Source organism: Mercenaria mercenaria, chromosome 13, assembly GCF_021730395.1.
Source record: "Mercenaria mercenaria strain notata chromosome 13, MADL_Memer_1, whole genome shotgun sequence".
Classification (NCBI taxonomy): Eukaryota; Metazoa; Mollusca; class Bivalvia; order Venerida; family Veneridae; genus Mercenaria; species Mercenaria mercenaria.
The window spans coordinates 65,125,178-65,147,290 of NC_069373.1; the positions used below are offsets into that span (position 1 = coordinate 65,125,178).

General features: G+C 35.3%; 2 protein-coding genes across 3 annotated transcripts in view; one reads left to right on the forward strand and one right to left on the reverse strand.

Moving 5' to 3' along the window:
• Nucleotides 1-6: 6 nt before the first annotated feature.
• On the forward strand, nt 7-13,619 carry LOC123528488 (dnaJ homolog subfamily B member 9-like). The gene is made up of 4 exons (XM_045308241.2): nt 7-161; nt 9,649-9,880; nt 10,250-10,756; nt 11,246-13,619. Exons 2-4 carry the CDS (start codon nt 9,655-9,657, stop codon nt 11,314-11,316), a joined length of 804 nt encoding a protein of 267 aa, XP_045164176.1. The 5' UTR covers nt 7-161; nt 9,649-9,654; the 3' UTR covers nt 11,317-13,619.
• Nucleotides 13,620-17,403: 3,784 nt separating this feature from the next.
• Nucleotides 17,404-22,113, reverse strand: part of LOC123530251 (glycerate kinase-like) — a 30,129-nt gene continuing 25,419 nt past the window's right edge. For both annotated transcript variants that reach the window (XM_053522088.1, XM_053522089.1), the window contains exons 6-8: nt 21,550-21,725; nt 20,989-21,114; nt 17,404-18,718 (exon numbers count right to left, since the gene is read on the reverse strand). In XM_053522088.1, the coding sequence (XP_053378063.1) occupies nt 17,903-18,718; nt 20,989-21,114; nt 21,550-21,725 (1,118 nt within the window). In that variant the 3' untranslated portion in view covers nt 17,404-17,902. The remainder of the gene's footprint in view (nt 18,719-20,988; nt 21,115-21,549; nt 21,726-22,113) is intronic.

Consider the following 22,113-nt stretch of genomic DNA (forward strand, 5'->3'; position numbering starts at 1 on the left):
CTGTAAACCATTCACACACGTGGAATTTCTGTCCAATCAGAAAACATGTCGTGTACTTCCGGATTTTGGTGTTTGATGACGACACAGCTGTCAAACTGTTGAGTGTAGTTATTTAAAACATTCGTGACGTTATAGTTGCCCAGACAAGTATAGAAACACAGGTAAGAATTCGTTATGTGATAAATTCTGTATCTGAAAAAAGTTCTATGCTTTATTTTAGTTCGGTTCGTCTCTGTAATTTTAAATGATTAGCCCAGGCGCTCCGTAACAGATCACAGACACTTGGGGGTCAGAACCTGTCCCCCTCCCAATCCGCCCCTGCCAACCTTCAACCAATATATTTTCGCGTTTTAAATCAAACTGAGCACATGTCTCGATCATACAACAACTTCTGTTACCATTTCAATAAGTTTAAAAAATCTCCCATATGCTATCAATGCTCAGAAAAAATAAAGACATCTACATCTACATCTACATCGTTACAACCAACAATCAATTTCCGATTATGACTGGTCGGCGCTGTCAGAGAAACAGTTGTTAAAGAAATTTAGTATATTATAGTATTAAAAGTAAAAGATAAAAGGACAGTATGCTACAGTTAAAATAGGACAGAATGGAAGAATTACATAGTGACCGCCGCCAGCCTCTCTGTAAAGATACTGAGACTGGGGCTAGCTTTGACTGATGTGGGGAGGGAGTTCCAGAGGCGGATGGTTCTAGGGAAATAAGAGTTAGCAAAGTATTGAGTGCTGGAATAAGGGATCAAGTAGTTCAGGTTTCTAATGGGGGACAAGTAACCTTGGTCAATAGCAACGGTCTGGGTCCTTACTTTGTAAAACAAAAGTAATAAACAGTTTAACCTACGGTACTGGAGAGTTTTCCATTCTAAGGATTTCAACATTTCAGTTACACTGCTTGTATAGTTGTAATCATTCATAACATACCTAGCTGCTGACCTTTGGACTCGTTCAAGTTTATGGGTGAGGGTTTTCTGCCAGGGATGCCACACCATTGAACAGTATTCTAGCTGGGGGCGGACATAGGTGGTGTATGCAGCTTCTTTGACCTTTATGTTATCTGTCTTGACATTTCTCTGAATAAATCGAAGGGAAGAGGTTGCCTTAGAAGTTATGTTTTCTATGTGTTGTGACCAGTTCAAATCATTGGAGATAGTTATTCATAGGTATTTAGCTGATGAGGTGGACTTTAACTCTGTATTGTGTAACCTGTAGGGATATATAAAGGGATTTCTCTTCCTACTTACTCTAAGGACTTCACATTTGTCGGGGTTAAATTCCATTTGCCAGACTCTTTCCCATGTTTCTAATTTATGGAGATCTTCTTGAAGGGCTATGCTATCATTATTTGATTTGACAGTGAGGTAAACGATGGTGTCATCTGCAAACATACGGGTTTTACATTTGACTGAGTCAGGCAGGTCGTTTATGTATACAAGGAAAAGGCAAGGCCCAAGGACAGACCCCTGTGGAACTCCAGACAGGACCGGAAGTTCGCTGGACAGGTGACCTTCAACTGCGACCTTCTGGGTACGATTAGAGAGGAAGGATTTGACCCAATTAGTTATTTGGGGACTAACACCTAGGGATTGTAACTTGTAAATTAGCCTCAAATGGTCAACTTTGTCAAATGCCTTAGAAAAATCCATTACGATGACGTCAGTTTGTTGGCCTTGTTCTAAATTACTATAAAGTTCCTGGGTAAAATTAATAAGCTGAGTTTCGCAACTATGACCCGACCTGAAACCATGCTGGAACTGGCTGATAATATTGTGTTTGTCAAAGAAGGACATAAGATTTGAAACCACGATGTGCTCAAGGAGTTTGGACGCAATACAGGTCAGAGAGATTGGTCAATAGTTGCTGGGTTTTGATTTGAGACCTTTTTTAAAGACTTGTGCAACTGTTGCCTTTTTCCAGTCTTGAGGGACAATGCCTGTATTTAGGGATAAATTGAAGACAACTTACTTCGAGCGTTTTCAACACAAACTAGCTTGTCCAAGGAATAGGAGAATAGACCCCAGCTTGATATCAGATTTACTACACAGAGCCGGGACACAGACAATATCCTTAGTGGTTAAAATAAAAATACTCGCCCATGACGTCAGCTGCCGCGGTGGCTGAGAGAGTACAGACGCTGGTTCTGTGTGCTTACTTTTGGACAGGGCCGCGGGTTCGCTCCGCGCTATGGGCGATCCTTTTTTTTCCTTTTTTAGGTATTTTTTGTTATATCTTGAGAATTTATTGTTTAAAAAGAAAATGAAAATATTATATTAGAAAAAGAAAAAAAAAGAATGCCCGAAGCGCGGAGCGAACCCGTGGCCCTGCCCAAAAAAGTTCTTTCAAACCCAGCGTCTGTACTATCCCAAGCATCGCGGCTGTTGACTTTCCAAGCAAGTATTTTTAGCTCATCTGATTTTTTGAAAAAAAATGATGAGTTATTGTCATCACTTGAGTGGTTGTCGGCGTCGGCGTCTGCGTCGGCGTTGCCTGGTTAAGTTTTATGTTTAGGTCAGCTTTTCTCCTAAACTATCAAAGCTATTGCTTTGAAACTTGGAATACTTGTTCACCATCATAAGCTGACTCTGTATAGCAAGAAACATAACTCCATCTTGATTTTTGCAAGATTTATGGCCCCTTTTGTATTTAGAAAATATCAGATTTCTTGGTTAAGTTTTATGTTTAGGTCAACTTTTCTCCTAAACTATCAAAGCTATTGCTTTGAAACTTGGAATACTTGTTCACCATCATAAGCAGACCCTGTACGTCAAGAAACATAACTCCATCTTGCTTTTTGCAAGAATTATTGCCCCTTTTGGACTTAGAAAATATCAGTTTTCTTGGTTAAGTTTTATGTTTAGGTCAGCTTTTCTCCTAAACTGTCAAAGCTATTGCTTTAAAACTTGCAACACTTGTTCACCATCATAAGTTGACCCTGTACAGCAAGAAACATAACTCCATCCTGCTTTTTGCAAGATTTATGGCCCCTTTTGGACTTAGAAAATATCAGATTTCTTGGTTAAGTTTTATGTTTAGGTCAACTTTTTCTCTTAAACTATCAAGCTATTGCTTTGAAACTTGCAACACTTGTTCACCATCATAACGACCCTGTACAACAAGCAACATAACTCCATCCTGCTTTTTGCAATAATTATTGCCCCTTTTGGACTTAGAAAATCATTTCTTGGTTGAGTATTATGTTTAAGTCAACTTTTCTCATAAACTATCAAAGCTATGCTTTAAAACTTGCAACATTTTCACCATCATAAGTGGACACTGAACATCAAGAACAAACTCTATCCTGCTTTGCAAGAATATGCCCCTTTTTAGACTTAGAAAATATGGTAGGACAATATTCTATTACACAAAAAAAAAATCAGATGAGCGTCAGCACCCGCAAGGCGGTGCTCTTGTTATTTTAACCGCTAACGATATCGTCTGTGTCCCGGCTCTGCTTAGGAAATTTGACTGCGCAACATCAAGCTGGGATTTATTCTCCTATTCCTTGGACAAGAAAATCGTGTTTACATTGTGAAGTAAGTTGTCTTTAGTTTATTTGAGCATTGATAGAGTATAGGAATTTTTCAAACATGTTGAAATGGTAACAGAAGTCGTTGGATGATCAAGAAATGTGCTCAGTTTGTTTTAAAAAACAAAAATGTATTGACTGAAGGTTGTCAGGGACGGAATGGGAGGGGGAGGGGTGCTGACCCCCAAGTGTCTGTGTAACAGATGAAGGTAAGGCAACCCTGTCACTTTCACGGTGTCGGTGATGGTTCTTATAATCTAGTCTAGCATTGCACCAGTCACCATACTGCTAAATCTCAAAGATCAGAGATGACCACTTGAATGTAATAAAATATGGAATTAGCCGCCTATCCGGCCACAGTACTCTGCAGCTGGACATATAGTGCACTGTTTCATACCTTCTTATTTTTATAGCATTGATGTTAAAAAGTGCATTTTTAAAACATGCTGATATTGTTACAAAATGTGTTTTATGATAGTCACCTGAGTCAGAATAATTTGACATTCAGATTGTTTTATATTTGTGACTGGCAATCCATCGTCAAGTCTTTGAAGGACCAAAATAATGGAGGATGAATCACAGTGCACAGTCATGTAAAGTTATTGTTTTTTTCACTTGCGCATATTTGCTTGTATACACGGTAAACGTTAATCATGTACAGTACATACATAGGTTTAAATCACCAGAAAATTTGTAATTTTGGATATTATTTGATAATTTTTACATAAATCAATGAGGAATTGAATCCCCTTTTGATACATGTAAGTTTTATTTGAATTTATGGCCGATTCGTAAAATAATCAGCATTTAAACCTATAGCGTGTAAAGCGTTGGCAGCGATGAAATTTTTTTTATCGGAAATTGCGTCAACTATTTTGGTCTTTCGAGCGTTTGACGCGAGTGGGAATATTGCCCATATGAAAAAATTATCTCAGTATTTCCTAGGATCGCGTCAAATTAGTTGGACTTAAAATCATATCCTATGCTCCGTATATGTTAAAATGCTAAAAAATATTCGCTAAACTTAACCAGGGCCAGAAGAGAGTGTGGTAGATGGATGGTCCTGGCCCCAAGTGTCTGTGGTGTAACACAATAACATCAGCGCATTCAGCATCCGACCTCAGGGAATAGGGCAGTTCGTTAAGATAACATAAGTTTTATTTAAAGTCGGCAAGAAAGCAACATTATAACATAAGCTCTGAAGAGCTTTTGACCGACTATAACAACATGATGAAAACAGTAAGAACATATTATGTAAAAGCTGTAAAAAAGAGAGACAACTCAAGCAGGTCATGATTAAAGGTATGCTGGAATTGCTGATCTTGAACCAAGGGTCTAAAAGCTGCCATAAAAAAGATCTGTGTAAGACACTGAAAAGAAAAAAGGACACAACTGTGTATTGCTAGAAAATGGTTTTAAAAGACCTATTATCACCCCAAATCAGATTTGGAGAGAACTGATCAGCAACTCCGTCATAGACATACAAATTACAAAAACATTTAAGGATTAAAAACAATAAGCAGTAGACATAAAGAAACAAACACAAGGATCTTTTCATTTCACAAAAATATGTCTGTATTAAAAATACTTTTAGCATGTTTTCAATTAAATGGAAGCCAGCCTCAGAGGATTTTTGTCTGATAAAAATTTATTGGTATTGATCTGGTCAATTTGACCAGTTGTTTTAGCTGCTTAATACCTTTATTTTATCATTGCATTTGAAAAACATTGATAAAGTCAAGTGTTAAATTGACCACCCAGTTGAACAGTATTGTCAGATTGTAGGGTAGTATTAAGGAGGATTTAACTGGAAAAGCACTAGTTTAAACTAGGGACTAGTTAGAACACCAAGCATTGCTGATTACCAGTGTCTAGAATGGAGGTTAAGCATCTAGTTTTTGGACACTTAAAGTCACTTTGAAAACTTATAGTAGATATCTGTATGTACATGTACGCAAGATCACCTCTAGTGTAAAATGAATCATTTTACAAGGAACTAATGCAATAATACATGTGTTCTGTAAACATACTTTTAATGTTGCCTCATGCTTTTCATGGTGTACATGTATCATTTATCATTATTGATAGACAAGCACAGCTCAGGGATTTCCCTTGGCTTTTCCAGATGGGGGTCCCAAGACTCCCACACTTGCCAGTTTGGAAGTCCTAGGTGACTTTTGGGGGTCCCAAATTATATTTAATGAGATTTCCATGAATTGTAAAGCAAATATCTAAACAACTTAAAAGACATAAGTTGACCTGTATTTATTTTTATTCATCCTACTGGTAACCCTGATAACTACCTTTTTATATGATTTTGTCATCTCAGAATTCTAAGGGTAAATCTTATTGCTGTAGCCATTTACTAGATTTTGTCATAGAGTTAGTGTTATCGAACTTATAATACTATGACTGTGGTCTGTCTGCAGCAGAAAGTTTGTTCAGTTATATAGTTTTGATACACAGTAGCTGCAATACATAACATTATTTCAGTAGCAAAGCCATACAAAATTATCTGTCCATTTGTGTAAAAACTTTCTTTCTTTCGAGTTTCCCTTGGTATTAGTTTCAATTTCTGACATCAGACTGGCCTAGGATATTATTATTTGGATCGTTTTCCGCATTATTATTTACGTCTGTGGAGAATTTATGACCAAAAAGTAAGGTAGCGGTAAGGTAGTCAGAATCATGTGTCAGCTAGACGCTTAAAATGTGCAAGCACCAATGACAGTAACTACCGAAAAGAAGCTTAAATACTGAAAAGGACCAAATTACTGAAAATGTGATTGGCGAAAAAGCGGGTCCCGCGGATGCACATCAGTTCACAAATGCGAGTCCTTGGCCTAAAAAAACACGCGTCCAGGAAATCCCTGACAGCTGTGTGCTAACCTGCAGGCTGAATGATGAAATCTCTTGAAAAAAAAATGGTAGAACTTCGTAGTGAAAGTGTAATTTTGATTTATCCCTTTTAGCTGAAAGCTGTTCTACTCAGCTGAGTGCCGGTGACCCGCCTTTTTTGAAAAAATTTGCAAGTACTTATCTCATAAACCATTGCATGTTTTGGATAAAATTTTATGCAAAGTTTCCTAGTTTGTAACTAAGTTAGGTAACTCTTGGTTGAATTTAATTCAAGTTATGGCCCTTTTGAATATTAGAAAATGTCAGTAATAACTATATGTATTGGACTGAAACTTAACACAGTGCTTTCAAGAATCAGACCTACTGACATAGCCAAGTTGTATAACTTGGTATAAATAAGTTGAGCACAGCTCTTGTTATATGCCTGAAGGGACGTATTATGTTATGGCGCTGGTGTCCGTCTAGATCCCGCTCGCTCTGTAAATCTTGAGCCCTGAAGGAGCTTCAAAGAAACTTGACACAATGTTTCACCACAACCCACAAGCCAACGACATGCAAGCGCCATGTTCTGGATGACTCGCTTCAAGGTCAAGGTCCACATTTAGGGGTCAAAAATCATGTAGTTTTGTTTCTGCTTCCCTCTGTAACTCTTTAACTGCTGGACAGGATTTCAAAGAAACTTGTGCAGAAATTCACCTCCACTGAACGACATGCAGAGCGCCATGTTCCGGTTGACTTGCTTCAAGGTCAAGGTCACACTTAAGGATCAAAGGTCATATATGACTTTGCTTTGTGTATACTGCTCCTGCATTTGCAGTGCCTTTTTTTATTGGCAGATCTCTTTTTTGTTCACTTACAATATTTTTTTTTTTTCATACCTAATACCTGATAGGATTTTTTTTCAATTACTCTACTTATTTTGAAACTTTTTATTGTTGGCTTAGGGAAAAAACGAGACCACTTTTCTGTGGTACAACATGGATGGTACCGCCAATTTTTAGGTGTATTTTTACATACCTGTACCTGATAAGGATTTTCTTTTTGTGGACTTAGATTTGTTTTTTTTGAAGTTTTCCTTTTGTTGTTCCAGTCCTTTGGGATACAACTGTCAAGTTCTTTAAATGTTTCTCCCATCCTATGATGTAACCCTTCGGGCATATATTGCCCCGCTTGGCGGAGCTCTTGTTATCCCCCGACAAAAGTCGGAGGGATATAGTTTTGGCGTTGTCCGTCCGGAGCCATATCTAGGAAATGGTTGGGAATATTTATTTAAACTTCATATACATGTTCACCACTATGAGTTCTTGCGGCCCGTCAAGTTTCAGTCAGATTGCCCAAGTAACACCAGAGTTATGGCCCTTAGAAGTTTTTAGTGTTAACTATATAGGGTACTATAAATATGGCAATTTCTGCATCATAACTTTTGATATATTTGACCTAGAACTATGAAACTTAAACTTTATTATAAACATGTAAAGTTGCGCTGCCACACCTGGTCACCCACTTGCCTTGGTCAGACCCCCCTCCCCCCCCCCCCCCCCCCCCCCCCCCCCCCCCCCCACACACACACAAAAAAAAAGAATAATAATTTTTTTTTTCATTTCTTTAGATTTTTTTCAAACCTTCCAAGTTGTACCATTCCCCCACCTCACTTCGCCACCCAGTCATGCCCACCACTGATCATGCATCCTCTGCCCGCCCCCCCCCCCCCCCCCCCCCCTTTTACCCCTTTTTTTTTTTTCATTTTTAATTTTCAGTCAATATTTATAATCAACATGTGAAATTTTTTATCCTCTCCCGTTCCGCTGCACCCCCACCCCCTAAAAAAATAAACATATATGTATATATACATATATATATTTCCATTCTTTTTTTTTTTTTAAATGTTCAAACCTTCAACATGTTAAGTTGTGACTGCACAAACCTAATGCCCTCAGCCATGTTCGTGATATCTTACCTGTGTTCTCTTAAGGATATCTGTTCTTTTAAGTTCAAGTGTACATGTTAAACAGCAACACCTGGTGCCAAACCACTCAAAGACAATATTTTGGTTCAGTTAAACTTCAAGCTCACATTTCAATTAACTGCATTTAATTTTAAAAGCTAAGCTTATTACAGTAAGCATATCCCATTCAAAATAAATTCTTTAGTCAGGATCGAAGTATCATAAATTTATTATGTACTCTTTAATTAAACATTTGTTTTCTGTTAAATTGATTTTGACTAATGAAATTATTTGCTTCTTATTAACGTCCTTAACTTTTTGCCGGATATATCTTTTTGCCATTCCTCACCACAAACCCTTTCGGCGGGGGATACCAATTCATCGAATTTGCTTGTTACCATTTGTTATAGCCCTGTATGTTTTGGCAGTGGTGAGGTCTAGTGACTGGACCTCCATACTAAGAGCCTAGCCATTTTCTTTCTTTTTATCCATTTTAAGCTCCTCTGATTTTTGAGAGAGAAAAAAGATGAGTTAATGTCATCACTTGATCGGCATTGGTGTTGCCTGTTTAAGTTTTGTGTTTAGGTCAGGTTTTCTACTAAACTATCAAAGCTATTGCTTTAAAACTTTCAACATTTGTTGACCATCAATTACTGGCTCTGTACAGCAAGAAACATAACTCCATCCTGCTTTTTTGCAAGAATTATGGCCCCTTTTGGACTTAAAAAATATCAGATTTCTTGCGTAAGTTTTGCGTTTAGGTCAACTTTTCTCCTTAACTGTCAAAGCTATTGCTTTAAAACTTTTAGCAGTTATTCACCATTAAAAGCTGACTCTGCACAGCAAGTACTGTTTACATAACTCTACATTGCTTTTTGCAAGAATTATGGCCTCTTTTGGACTTAGAAAATCAGATTTCTTGGTTAAGTTACGTGTTTAAGTCAGCTTTTCTCCTAAACTATCAAAGACAAAAAAAAATCAGATGAGCGTCTGCACCCGCAAGGCAGTGCTCTTGTATACAATATAGTGTGCATTATTGGACTTAGTACTGAAGTATGCGTCCATTGTTCAAAGGATTTTTTGTTCCCACTTGCTCAAATTATCAATTACAAATGTATGAATATTATTTGAAGACATGCTGTTTGAAGTACATATTTTAGTTTGATTTGACTGTTTCTCAAAGGCCACTTTATGCCTTTCATATTATTGTTATTAAAATTAACATGTCACTAGGTTCAACTGTTTTGATTTCAAAGAAATTTGTTCTAACTGTGTAAGTTGTGTTTATATCATTACAGATAAAAATGAACTGCGATCAACTTTTCTATCTATCAGCTATATGCTGCATCATGGCGCTAGATTCTTATCTAGTGCTTGGAGCAAAGAAAGATTTTTATGAAATTTTGGGAGTGAAGAGAAATGCGAAGGAAAAAGAAATTAAACGTGCCTTCAGAAAACTTGCTGTTAAATATCATCCTGACAAAAACAAAGACCCAGATGCAGAGAAACAGTTTGTTGAAATTGCAAAAGGTATGCTTGTAATTTATTCCGATTGATTTTTTGAAGCTGTATTTGAATCAAGCTTGAGTCGCAATCCTATGAAATGTGTTTCGATTAAATTACTGAAAAAAATGGTATGGAATTCAGATTCTTTTATAGTAAAGTATGTTTTTATATCTACTTAAACAGCAGCAGTACTGAATTTAAACCTACAATGTACCTCAATTTTATTGAATTATGCCCTAAAAATCTTTTATGCCTCCAAACTGATGTACATCATATATTTGTAATTATGTAAAAGTAACTTCCTTTTTTAACGAAATTGAATAAAAACATTTTGTGTTTTAGTTTCTGTTTCTGCTACCGTAGACTCGAACAAATTTTTCTTGTATGTTCCAGCATACGAAGTATTGTCGGATCCAGAAAAGAGGCGAAGGTATGACCAGTTCGGAGATGATGGTGAACAAAATGGTGGAGGAGGGGGTGGAGGAGGGTTTAACTTCAACTTTGATGATTTCTTTAAAGGATTTGATGAAGCATTTAGATCACATAAAACACATCATGATCATTCACATCACCAGGCACACCAAAATGGATTTAAATTCCACTTTGGTGGAGGAAATGACGGACAACATGCTCAGTTTTTTAATTTCGATGACTTATTTGAAGACGACGATGATAATGGTGATTTCTTTAATTTTGATCCATTTTCAAACTTAGACTTGAATTTTGGATTTGGTGATGATAACGAAGATGATGATTTTTTTGGACATCAGGTGCATAATCACTATGATCGTGAACATAATAGTCACCATGCTCAACATATGCACAATCATGCAAGACATATGAATGGCTTCGGTGGACACCATCATATGAATATGCAAAATGTAAAAGTTAATACTCAAAGTAAGTATAAGGCTTTGGCACTTATATAGAATTGTTAGTAGTTACAACAGATTACTTTAGCCTGTGAAGCCAGTCTGACAATTTTGACTTTCTTTGTCTTTCTGCAAGTTTGAAATTGTTGATAATTTCAGAAACTCAATGCCAGTTGACATCAGGAGCAGATTTAGGGAGACATTTAATGTTTATCATACATTTTTATGTTTTTTTGGTGGACAACGCATATATTATCAGTGTCTGTGCAGGCTACTTTTATTTGAACTTTAGTCAGTTGGAAAGATCAGTTGTTAATTTATACATATAAATTGTACAGATTAATAACTTCCTACATGTAGGTTGCAAGAAATTTTTAGTGTTTTTTTTTTTCAGTCATATGAAGTTTAATAATAATATTATACATTGAATCCCCTCTCCTGCATGAAATATGGAAGTAAATGAAAGTTGTTTCTTAAATATCTAGTGTTTACACTGTGACTGTGTTTTCTTTTTCAGATGGCAGAACTTGTAGAACTGTTACACAACGTATAGGAAATACAGTAACCACGCACACTGAATGCACATGATTGATGACCGTCTAGTGCCATGGGAACTGTCAGTGGATTATAATGAGCCATATTTTCCATAAAGATGGTTGTGGCAGAGTGAGATAGGGTTCTCACATTAAACCTAACCATTAAAGAATTGGTTCATTGTCAGGACTACATAACCGTTAACGTAATCACATCTTTTTAGGGGGTGAAAGTGTTGCTTATTAAATAAAAGATTCAAGGGAATTCCTCATTAAATATTACAGAATTAAGGATACATGTGTGTCAGATTTTAAGTTTAGCATTTAATCTGCAGGAGTGAGGAAAGTCGGGATCAAAAGGATTGAGGAAGTCATGGTGAAAACTGGCAGCTTGATTGTATCGTTTTCTTTATCTGAATGTTCGTAACGTGTGTAAAATTTCGTATGTGAATTGTGATTCATATCAGATATATCCACAAAAATTACAAGACGAAAGGAAGACGATAAATAATAAGGAACTTGGACAAAACTACTTTTGCAAGGCGTTTTTAATCTTAGTTTAACTTTTCCATTATACTATCGTATTAATAATTAGAAATACATTTCATTTTGTTACATGGCTGTCCCACTTGTTTAGAGGAGCGTTTTTATAATGTACAGTAAATGTTTGGGTCTCAAAACAAGCTCTCTTTAGGCACATTATATTGAAATATTGCGAGAAGATACAGACAAAAATTCTTGGAATTAAACAATCATAAAATAATATTTTACCAAATGAAATGTTGATTTCTTGATGGTTCTGAATAGTTAACTTTTTTGACACTGTGACTCTAATAAGTCTTAATTCACTGGATTCTTTCTGAACTATGAAAAATCAAAGAGGCTATTCTACAATATTTAATATGTAAATCAAAAGTTACAGTAGATATAAGACTATAAAGAGAAACAAACTGGCAGTTAATGTATGGTTACACAGAAGTAACGATGCTTCAATTAAGTAACATAATTTTGGCCACTACCATATGCAAAAATTTAGTTAAACATCAGGAAGTGTTGTGTAAATCTGGTATAAAAGGTTAAAGACCCTTCAAAATGGTTGACAGATAGTTAAATACGGAAGTTGGGATACAAAAAATAAAATAATTTCCCAGAAGCACAGAGCACCCCAAACACAACCAAAGGTGCTTATTTATTCATTATAAGATAGAACTTTTTTATTCTCTGGACCTGATCGAAAATTGTGTTTAACCAAAACAAGAAGTGTAAAGATTTTGATGCAAAATTAAACAGTCTGTAAGTTTTTCATCCTCTTGTGAGATAATAAGTTGTTCTTCTGATTAATGTTGTTTTACTGTTTGGTCCACCTAATCCATATCATGTTTTTTGTTTGTTTGTTTTTTGGCCAAAATTGTATTTTTCTCATTGTAGAAATTGGGCAAAATCACTATTTCCAAAAAGGAACTAAAAGTTGTACATTTTTTGTACTTGGAATGTTGTTTTTATACTAACTAAGATGTCCTGAATTTCTTTTACAATCCATTCACAAACAATATCACTGTTGATCTTTTAGAAATTTTAGGCATCAAAAAATAGCTAAAATTTACAATGGAAAATTCTGCATCAAAATCATTTCTAAACAATGAGAGGAAAACTAATCAAGATATTTTGAAGTTTTAAAATGTTCCTATTACCACCCTTGCAGTTCGTTGGAAAGATGTATAATCTCATTTCAGTTGTCTGATTTTTAAAGAGAAATAAAGAAAAAAGCTTGTTCCAAATAAGATGGATCAAACATTTTGTAAAATCCATTTCATGAAAAGCATAATATACGTATTGTTATGTTGTCTGTTGATGTAAACCTTCAGCCTGCTAGTGGCAAGTAATTCTGCATGTGCGACCAGTGCAGACCAAGATCAGCCTGCACATCCATGCAGTCTGATCGTGGTCTGCACTGTTTGCTATTCAGTCAGTAAATTTTCAGTGAACACCTCTTCAAATAATAAATGGTACTAGTCCAGTGCCTAAATCCGGACACTTTTGGTGGATTTTTGACAGTAACTTTGCATTATGAAACCACACGTGCATAAAATTTTAACTGTATAATGTTAGGTTCTTTATAAATCTCTTTGCAAAACAACAAAACCGTATATTGCTGATTTCATCATAAAAATGTCATCCGAATTGGGCAAGTAAAAGCTGTCAAAATTGACCTCCAGAGTGCTTAAATATTCGGACACTATTTGGGTATAAAATACAACGAATATGTGCACCCAAAATAACAATAAACACGCCGTTTAAAATAAAGCAGTCAAATACAGTCCTGTAAAATATATACAAATATCTCCGTCCGAATAAAATTTTATTACCTGTCATCACGTTATCTATGGACTAGTTTCTACCTTATATAATTGCCAAATATAACAATAATAATAATAAATTTATCTGAGCAAACAGGAATGTTTAAAATTATTCTTTCTTACATGTTTATTCTGTCACTGTCATACATTTTGACACAACTAGTACGGGGATCATTATAATGACACTGCGCCGAGTTATCTAATGCATTGCTTCCCTTGTCTGCAAAATGCTGGCATTTTTTTCTTTATTGAATTAATTGATATAATAACAGAAATTGGTTAAATCTTTTAGATAAATACTGAGGGTAGTACAGAATTCTAAAACATGTTTTACATCAGTTTCGATCAGCAAACAAAAAGAGTCGTCTGCAATAGGCAGAATATTTTTCTTATTTAATCAGTACCTCTTCGCACCTCAAATAACTGGCGCGCGCTGTATGACATCATCCCCAACACACACAATGTTTACTTATGCTGTGCGTATATTGAAGGTACTTTTCTGTGGAAAAGCTTACATTCGTACCCTGTTGTTGACAGCTGGTCATCAAAGCTTTCGTTTGCGTCGATTCTATTCATTTCAGTAAAAAATCATGATCGTAAACCATTTTTAAACGGTGTCCGAATAATTAAGCACTGTCCGGATTTAGGCACTGAACCAGTACTGCCCAAATTGAATGATGGACCAGTCCACTTTAGAAATTTAGCAGGCTATAGGTTAAAACTGAAATTACAGGGTTATGATAAAGTTCTTGGTTCAACTAATAATATTCATTCAGACTGTGATATATGTTTTTAGTAAATGATGACACTTTTTGTATGTTGAAAGGAATGATTATGTGACTTTGTTGAATTGTAAAGATGTGCAAGTTTTCTTTTTCACACTTCAAAAAATGTGTGGAGGCAATTGAGTTATTACACTTAGAGCTCTGCACATACTGTACATTTGTACACATGTGCATTTCTTGTTTAAGGAATTTGAATTATTAAACAATATAAATCAACTTCTGTGACTGAACTTTGATTTGATTAAAAGGGCTTTTTCATAAATAAGTGCCGCTTTTGAAAAATTAATTTTAGTATTTTGCGATTAGGATGTATCCGTATCAATACGCATATGTACTGTTTAACTCCACATCAGTACTGTTAATTTATCAATTTCAGCTCTTTAATGTAACTGATAAGCGTACAGTATTAATCCAGATAAGATTGCATAAATGTGCAGGCTGTAATGTTGGTGTTCACACTGTGCTCAAATTGTTAACTATGAAATTTTTCTAACATGCATTGATTGTATCAATATTTTATCAGTTGAATCAACATGTCATACATTAAGTATTTTATTTGTTTGTATCCTGTAAAATCAGGTGGAAGTCCCATATAAAGTTATGTAAATCATAAGAAGGAAATTATCTTTTTTTGAGTTTCCTTCGATACTTTGGAATATTGATATCAATGTAATCTTTCATTTTGAGGGTTTCTTTGTATATGTTTTTGCTAAATCATACCGGTTAGCTTCTTTTTTCAAAATTGTTATGTTAATTTGTTGCAGTGTTTAAAAATGTGTTCATGTTTTTTTCATTGATATTTATTATAGTTTCGTTTTGCTTATAGATTTATATTAATTATGTAAATTATGAGTCAGTGCAAAACCTGCAACTGGTCAGTGCCGTCAAACAGTCAGAAAGCTAATCAGAAGTTCATTGGTGATGGGCAATGAAGTTTGGCTAGCAAAACTAAATTGCAGCAGTTTAAACTTGCACAAACAAAACTGAATTGTAGCTGTTAACTTGAACAGACATTTGAATTGTTAAATTGTAGCTGTAACCATACAAAAATAAAAACTGAATTGTAGCTGTTACTTACACGAACATATGAATTGTTAAATTGTAGCTGTTACCATACACAAACAAAAACTGAATTCTAGCTGTTACATGCACCAATAAAGCTAAAGTACAGCTTTTAACTTGTACAGACTTGCACAAAAAAGCTAAATTGCAGCAGTTGACTTGCACTAAGACAACTTAAATTGCAGCAATTAATTCACACAAACAATTGCAACTGTTACCTTGCACAGTTAAAATTAAATTGCAGCTGTAAACATGCACTGATAAAAACATTTTACAACATTCTAACTTTAACCACAGTAATTTTTTTTATGTAACGAAGACTAAAATAATACAAAATGTATGCAGTTTGTCAAATAAACGTTAACTGTTAATCATAATTAATTGCCACAGTTTTTATAGCTTCCATTAGTTACTGTATCATTTCTGGTTACCGTTTTATTTTGGGGATTTTAAGTGCCTTTTATATCTTTTATTTACTGATAACATGGATATTTTCCACATATACTTTGCACTTAATGCACTATTTTATATAATCATTAAGCATGTACAATTGTGTTAATGGGCAACTTTCATGCAAGTTGCTTGGAATTTAAGGACTGCCTCCTTAAAAGGATTTATTTGTAACCAAGTTTGAAGTATGAATACATCATTTACTTTCTTGAGAAAATCAAAAATAACTGTATACAGCAGAACCTGCCTCAGAGGCCACCTGCAGTAAGCAGCCACTTGCTTTAAGTAGCCAGTCTTCTAGGTTCACAAATTGACTTTTAGTCCTCATTGATTTTTAGATTTTCTTATGAAGCCACCTGCCTTAAGCAGACAGATTGTGTTGCTTCACTGGCTGGCTCCTGAATACTGGTTCAACTATATATAGTATTTTTGTTGAAGGGTATCAGGAATATAGTAATGGCACAAGAACTAAGGTAACAGTACTCTTTATGGTGTAACATCTTTTGATATTTAATTTCATTTGTCCTTTCTTGTGTTAAGTTTACTTGTTCATGGAAAGAATTTCTGAGAGTTAATTTTTGTCTGTTTTATTAACAATTTTTATTGTATTTTTTTTTTTTTACTGACTAGTTACTATAACACAATCATTTATTATTGTACGAGTAGTGCTTCTCTTTTAATAATTAAAACATTGAACTATTTGTATAATTGTTGAAACTTGTTGAAATTTTGATCAAAATAAAAAAAAATGTCAATTTAAGTAGTTGTTTGTGTATTTGTTTTAAAGGCTTAAAGTGTGTTCCTTTGGACAATGCACGGGTGTGTTTTGTGGCAATCTACAAGTTTAAATGTTGGACGAAGACCAAGGTACTCCTCCAGGCATTATTTTATTTATAGGCAGGCACCATGTTAGAGGCCTCACACAAACCAGAAATGTGTCCATAAGGCATAAATGCCCCCTGCTGTCTGGTGTTAGGACAAAGAAGAATGTTACCAGCAATGGCACTTTGACATTGTAACCCAAAGTGTTACCTTGACCTTTAAACTAAATTATTTCAATTCAGCTATGAACCAAGTAATGTAGTTTACATTAATCACTACCATCATCTCATTAGAGCCTCGCCTTTAGGCAGAAGCCCTTGATAATCACAATCTGCCTGTCAGTCTGTCATTGTAAGCAAACCAATTGTGAAGAATGAGTGACCCAAAGTAAGTGACCTGAACGGAGCTGATTGGCCATAAAGATTTTCTTTCAAAATGATGTACAGTCAGACTTTATGAGAACTTGACGGGACTGGCAAAATTTGTTACACTTATTAAAGTTTGCACCATTGAACAGACCGAGAAGTTTGAACCATCTCAGCGGCAGAGGTAACTCTTTATCAATTATCAAAATCATGTCTGGCCAAGACCTTTGTACTGTTCAAAGTCTTGGTGACATTAAGTTTTGATATTTTAAAAATCATATTAAAGTTAATTTCAACATGATACTGCATACGCTTTTATTAAATGATATTTAAAAGGTATGTACAATATAATCTCTACATAACATAAATATAAGTGTGAAAAAGTGATAACTGTTTAAACACAATTGGTCCATGTAGACTCGTTTACATTTGCAATGTGTTTTTTTTTTATTTGCGAATAGTCACTTGCCAATTCAAAGTACAGTTGAAACTCAGTACCTTGAATTCCAAGGGATCAAGCATTTTACTTTCTGATAACCGAAATTTGACTTAAAATGGTATTTTGTGTATGTGTTTTCGGGATGAGACTTGAAAATATCTTCATGATGACCAGAATTTGGATGTAGGTGAGTTCAAGATATCGAATTACAACTCTGTGTGTGAATATCAGTCTACGTCATGTCCGATAACACTCACATTTTGCAAATTCTTAACACTACTCTAGGACTAAGGCTGTTTACCATGAAATGCTAAAACAAGTACGCAAATATTACCAAATCTACAGCAGCACCTGAAGTAGTCTACAAAAGGCTTTTAACAATCATAATCTGAATATCCATCACATTTGTACCTGTTAGACCACAATTAATTAAACAATTATTTTCTTTTATAGATTTAAACAGTGTATATGAGTCATTGTTGTTGAGGTAATCCTTTGGATTAAGTTTCCCAGAAATTGCTGTAGGAATGAGGTTCTTGTTAACGACTGCGCCTGCAGCATCAGTTGGTCCATCTTGGCCATCTGTTCCTCCGCTCAAAAATTCTACATGGAAAGTTTTCAAAACTCCACTCCTATCATCCTGCACAGTTTTCGCAAACTCAATAGCAAATGCAAGAGCCATTTCTTGATTTCGTCCTCCTCTTCCCATTCCCTTTACATTCACAATCGTCTCTCCACCACATATAATACAAAGCCCAGTTCGACTGTTGTATGCCTTATCAGCAGCTTCTTCTATGCGTTTCAAGTCCATTTTTGAAACTCCTCTTTTTGTTAATCCAACTTCTGTTTCACAAAGAGTTACCTTACCCTGATGGGGTGGAATATCGCCAAAAGAAAGTATAGCGTACTTGGCGAGTTCTGAAAACATTGCAGCTGTTACCTGTGCCTCCCCCTGCAAAGTATTTGTCAAAATAATGGGTGCATAACCCTTCTCTACAGCACCCTGAAATGCAGCTTGTGTCGCTATAGAGTTACTTCCAATTATCAGATTCTTGACATGTTCCCATTGAGATTCGAAACTCTGCACATTGTGTTGGTAAGGTGACCTGTCTTCTAAAGATCTTCCCTGGGAGGCTTTTTCTTGTAGTGTATCTCTTACTACTGCAGGAACCTTATCCTGAAAATATAAAATGTTGTATGTGTACCTTTTTCTACTGCAGGAATCTTGTCCTGAAATCATAACATGCTGACAGACCAATGTGCCAATAAACTTTATGAAAAACTAGAAGATGCTTTTGTAGAAAAGCGCATGTCTCCCCCAGTGCATAGTAGTAAAAGGCAAGAAATCTATTGGGGTCAGCGAAAGACCTTGTGACCTTGACCTTTGATTGAGTGACCCCAAAGTAATTAGAAGTCTTCTTCTCTGCATGTCCAATCATCCTATGAAGTTTCAACATTCTGGGTCAAGTGGTTCTAAAGTTGCTGATGGGAATTTTCAATTTCAGGCTCTGTGACCCTGACCTTTGCTCAAGTGACCCCAAAAACAATAAGGGTCATCTACTCTGTAAGTCCTATCATGCTATGAAGTTTGAAGGTTCTGGGTCAAATGGTTCTCAAGTTATTGACTGGAAACTATTTTCCATTTTCTGGTCCATATGACCTTGACCTTCAACAAAGTGACACTAAAATCAACAGGGGTCATCTACTCTGCAAATCCCATCATCTTATGAAGTTTCAACATTCTGAGTCAAGTGGTTCTCAAATTATTGATCAGAAATGGTTTTCCATGTTAAGGCCCCTATGACCTTGACCTTTGATGGAGTAACTTCAAAAACGATAGTGGTCATCTACTTTGAAAGCCCTATCATCCCATGGAGTTTGAAGGTTCTAGGTCAAATGGTTCTCAGGTTACTGATCAGAAATGGTTTCCCATGTTCTGGCCCCGGTGACCTTGCCCTTAAACAGAGTGACCCCAGAATCAATAAGGGTCATCTACTCTGCATGTCCAATCATCCTATGAAGTTTCAATATTCTGGGTCAATTGGTTCTCAAGTTATTGATCGGAAATGGTTTTCTATGTTCAGGACCCTGTGACCTTGACCTTTAACACAGTAATCCTGAAATAAAAATAGGGGTCATCTACTTTGCATGTCCAATCATCCTACAAGTTTATACAATTTTGGTCAAGTGGTTCTCAAGTTATTGAATTGGAATGGGTTTACAAGTTCAGGTCCCTGTGACCTTGACTTTTGATGGAGTGACCCTAAAAACAATAGGGGTTGTCTACTCCATAACTCTGCCAACCTATGAAGTTTCAAAGTTCTAGATCAAATGGTTCTCCAGTTATTGATCGGAAATGAAGTGTGACAGACGGACGGACAGGGCAAAAACAATATGTCTCCCCCAGTAGTGGGGGAGACATAATTACACAATATCTAGAAACTAGTGATTTCTTTAAATGACACTGAAAGAAGATGTTTATTAGATTTTCAAATAGTGTTATTTTGCAAAAGACATCTTATCTTTATTTCTTTTAGAAAATGGCTTGAATGTTTAAAACAGAATCACGTTAAGTATTGTATTAAATCAGAAAGTCAATGTTATTTTTTTCTTGTATTGTTAAGTGTTCTATTAAATCAGAAAGTTAATATTATTTTTTTCTTGTATTATGATCAAGTAGTTGGATTACCTGCAAAGAACAAATGTAGGATTCTATCTTTAATACAATTAAAAAAATATATAGCTTAACTTTGTTCGCTCAAACTTGACAGGACAAACAAAATTTGTTGAGTTATCGACAGTTCAAGCCATCAAAAATTCACATTATATAGAAAGTTTGCTGGGACCTGACGACGATTTCAAGCTAAGTGTGGTGATTGACTTATCGTATACAGTTGAACCTTCCATAGCAGCCATATGCCTTAAGTAGCCAGTTTGATAAATTCCCATATCAACATTTTGTTCTAACTTGTCTATAACAGTCACCTACTTTAAACAGCCAGATAATATCACTCCCCAGGCTGGTTGCTTAACACACGTTTGACTGCAATTATTTTTTAATAATCAATAAACTTTTCTGTTTTGAAAATTTGGCACTTGGACAAACATCTCTAGTCATGCTGCTTTAAACTTGAAAATATAATTTCTATCACTTAAAAGAGGAAAGTACCTTCTATTACATGCTTTTGGTGAATTATAGAAATATCAGAGTAAAATATATCTAATACTTATCAAATATTTTTTACTGGTACAAAATTATGTAATGGGTAAATTCAAAGCATGAAATAAAGAAAACAATTGTTTGTTTTACATGTAAGATCAAAATTATATTTCACTCAAGAATACGATATCTTACATTTTCACCTGTGAAAGTATTCCTTCTGGTGTTCTCTCGTGAAAGATATTTCAATCTTACACTGAAACAAACAAATATCCTCTATAGCTTACCTTGATCTTTAACCTTTCCAGTATCTGTAAACATTGTCTTGGAGAACTAAGGAGTGGTGTTGTAGGTCCACTACTGATAATGTCTAGTTTATCTTCAATAACATCTGACAGAATCAATGATATAACCTGAAAATATAAACCAGACTCCAAGGTTTTCTTAGACTGAAGATCAGTCACAAATCTCCAACATATGATTGGTTGATTCTGGATACAAATTTGAAAAACTGACCAATAGTAAAACTGCATACTGAGACTGGTTTCCAATCTCAGTTTTAAAGTCTCAGATCCATATCTTAACCTAGTTTCTGCATTTTAACAAATGTTTGTTATTTCAAATGATCATGGATGGCAGCTCATACTGTAATTAAAATGTAAAGTAACTTGTGAATATCAGTGATGCATTGGGTCTGTGGATCTTACAATCCTATGCAGCAGTTGCAAACCAATTAGATACACTGTAAATGAAAGAATTTTGCAATTGTATACACACTGAAATGACATTGGTGCTGGAACATGAGTCATGAGTTTAGACTTCCGTCAGTTTTACTGATGTGAACTTACTGAGGCAGGTTTAGCTTTCTGTGCTAGTCCTCCCCCTTTGAGACTTTCTAAGTTCTGACGTAACACATTCAGGTCCTGTATAGAGCCACCACTTCGTGACACTATCCCCGTCATTTCAAGCTCATCTTGTAGTGTCAATGGAGGTATGGGTGATGGTAAAAGAGCCGAGCCACCACCTGAAATATAACATATGTTTCTTTATCAAGCATACAACACAATGCATTTTGGCACACATATTGTTTACATAATGCAATAAGACATACATACTGTGCTCACAAGTGACGCAATATGGCACACATATTGTGTTCACACAAGGCAATTTGGCAAATATATTTTGTTTACATGATGCAATAAGGCACATAAATTGTGTTCACAATATACATTAAGGCACATATATATTGTGTTTACACAAAGAAATTAGGCACAAATATTATGTTTACAAGATGCAAAAAGACAGATGTATTGTGTTTATCTGATGTAATAAGACCTACATATTGTAAATGCAAGATGCAATAAGGCCAATATATTGTAAATGCAAGATGCAATAAGGCCAATATATTGTAA

Bases quoted from the DNA above. Each gene is read 5' to 3' on its own strand.
- LOC123528488 (XM_045308241.2), top strand. From the start codon at position 9,655: ATGAACTGCGATCAACTTTTCTATCTATCAGCTATATGCTGCATCATG. The intron at 9,881-10,249 runs GTATGCTTGTAA...TGTATGTTCCAG, and splicing joins GTTTGTTGAAATTGCAAAAG to CATACGAAGTATTGTCGGAT. The intron at 10,757-11,245 runs GTAAGTATAAGG...TTTCTTTTTCAG, and splicing joins TGTAAAAGTTAATACTCAAA to ATGGCAGAACTTGTAGAACT.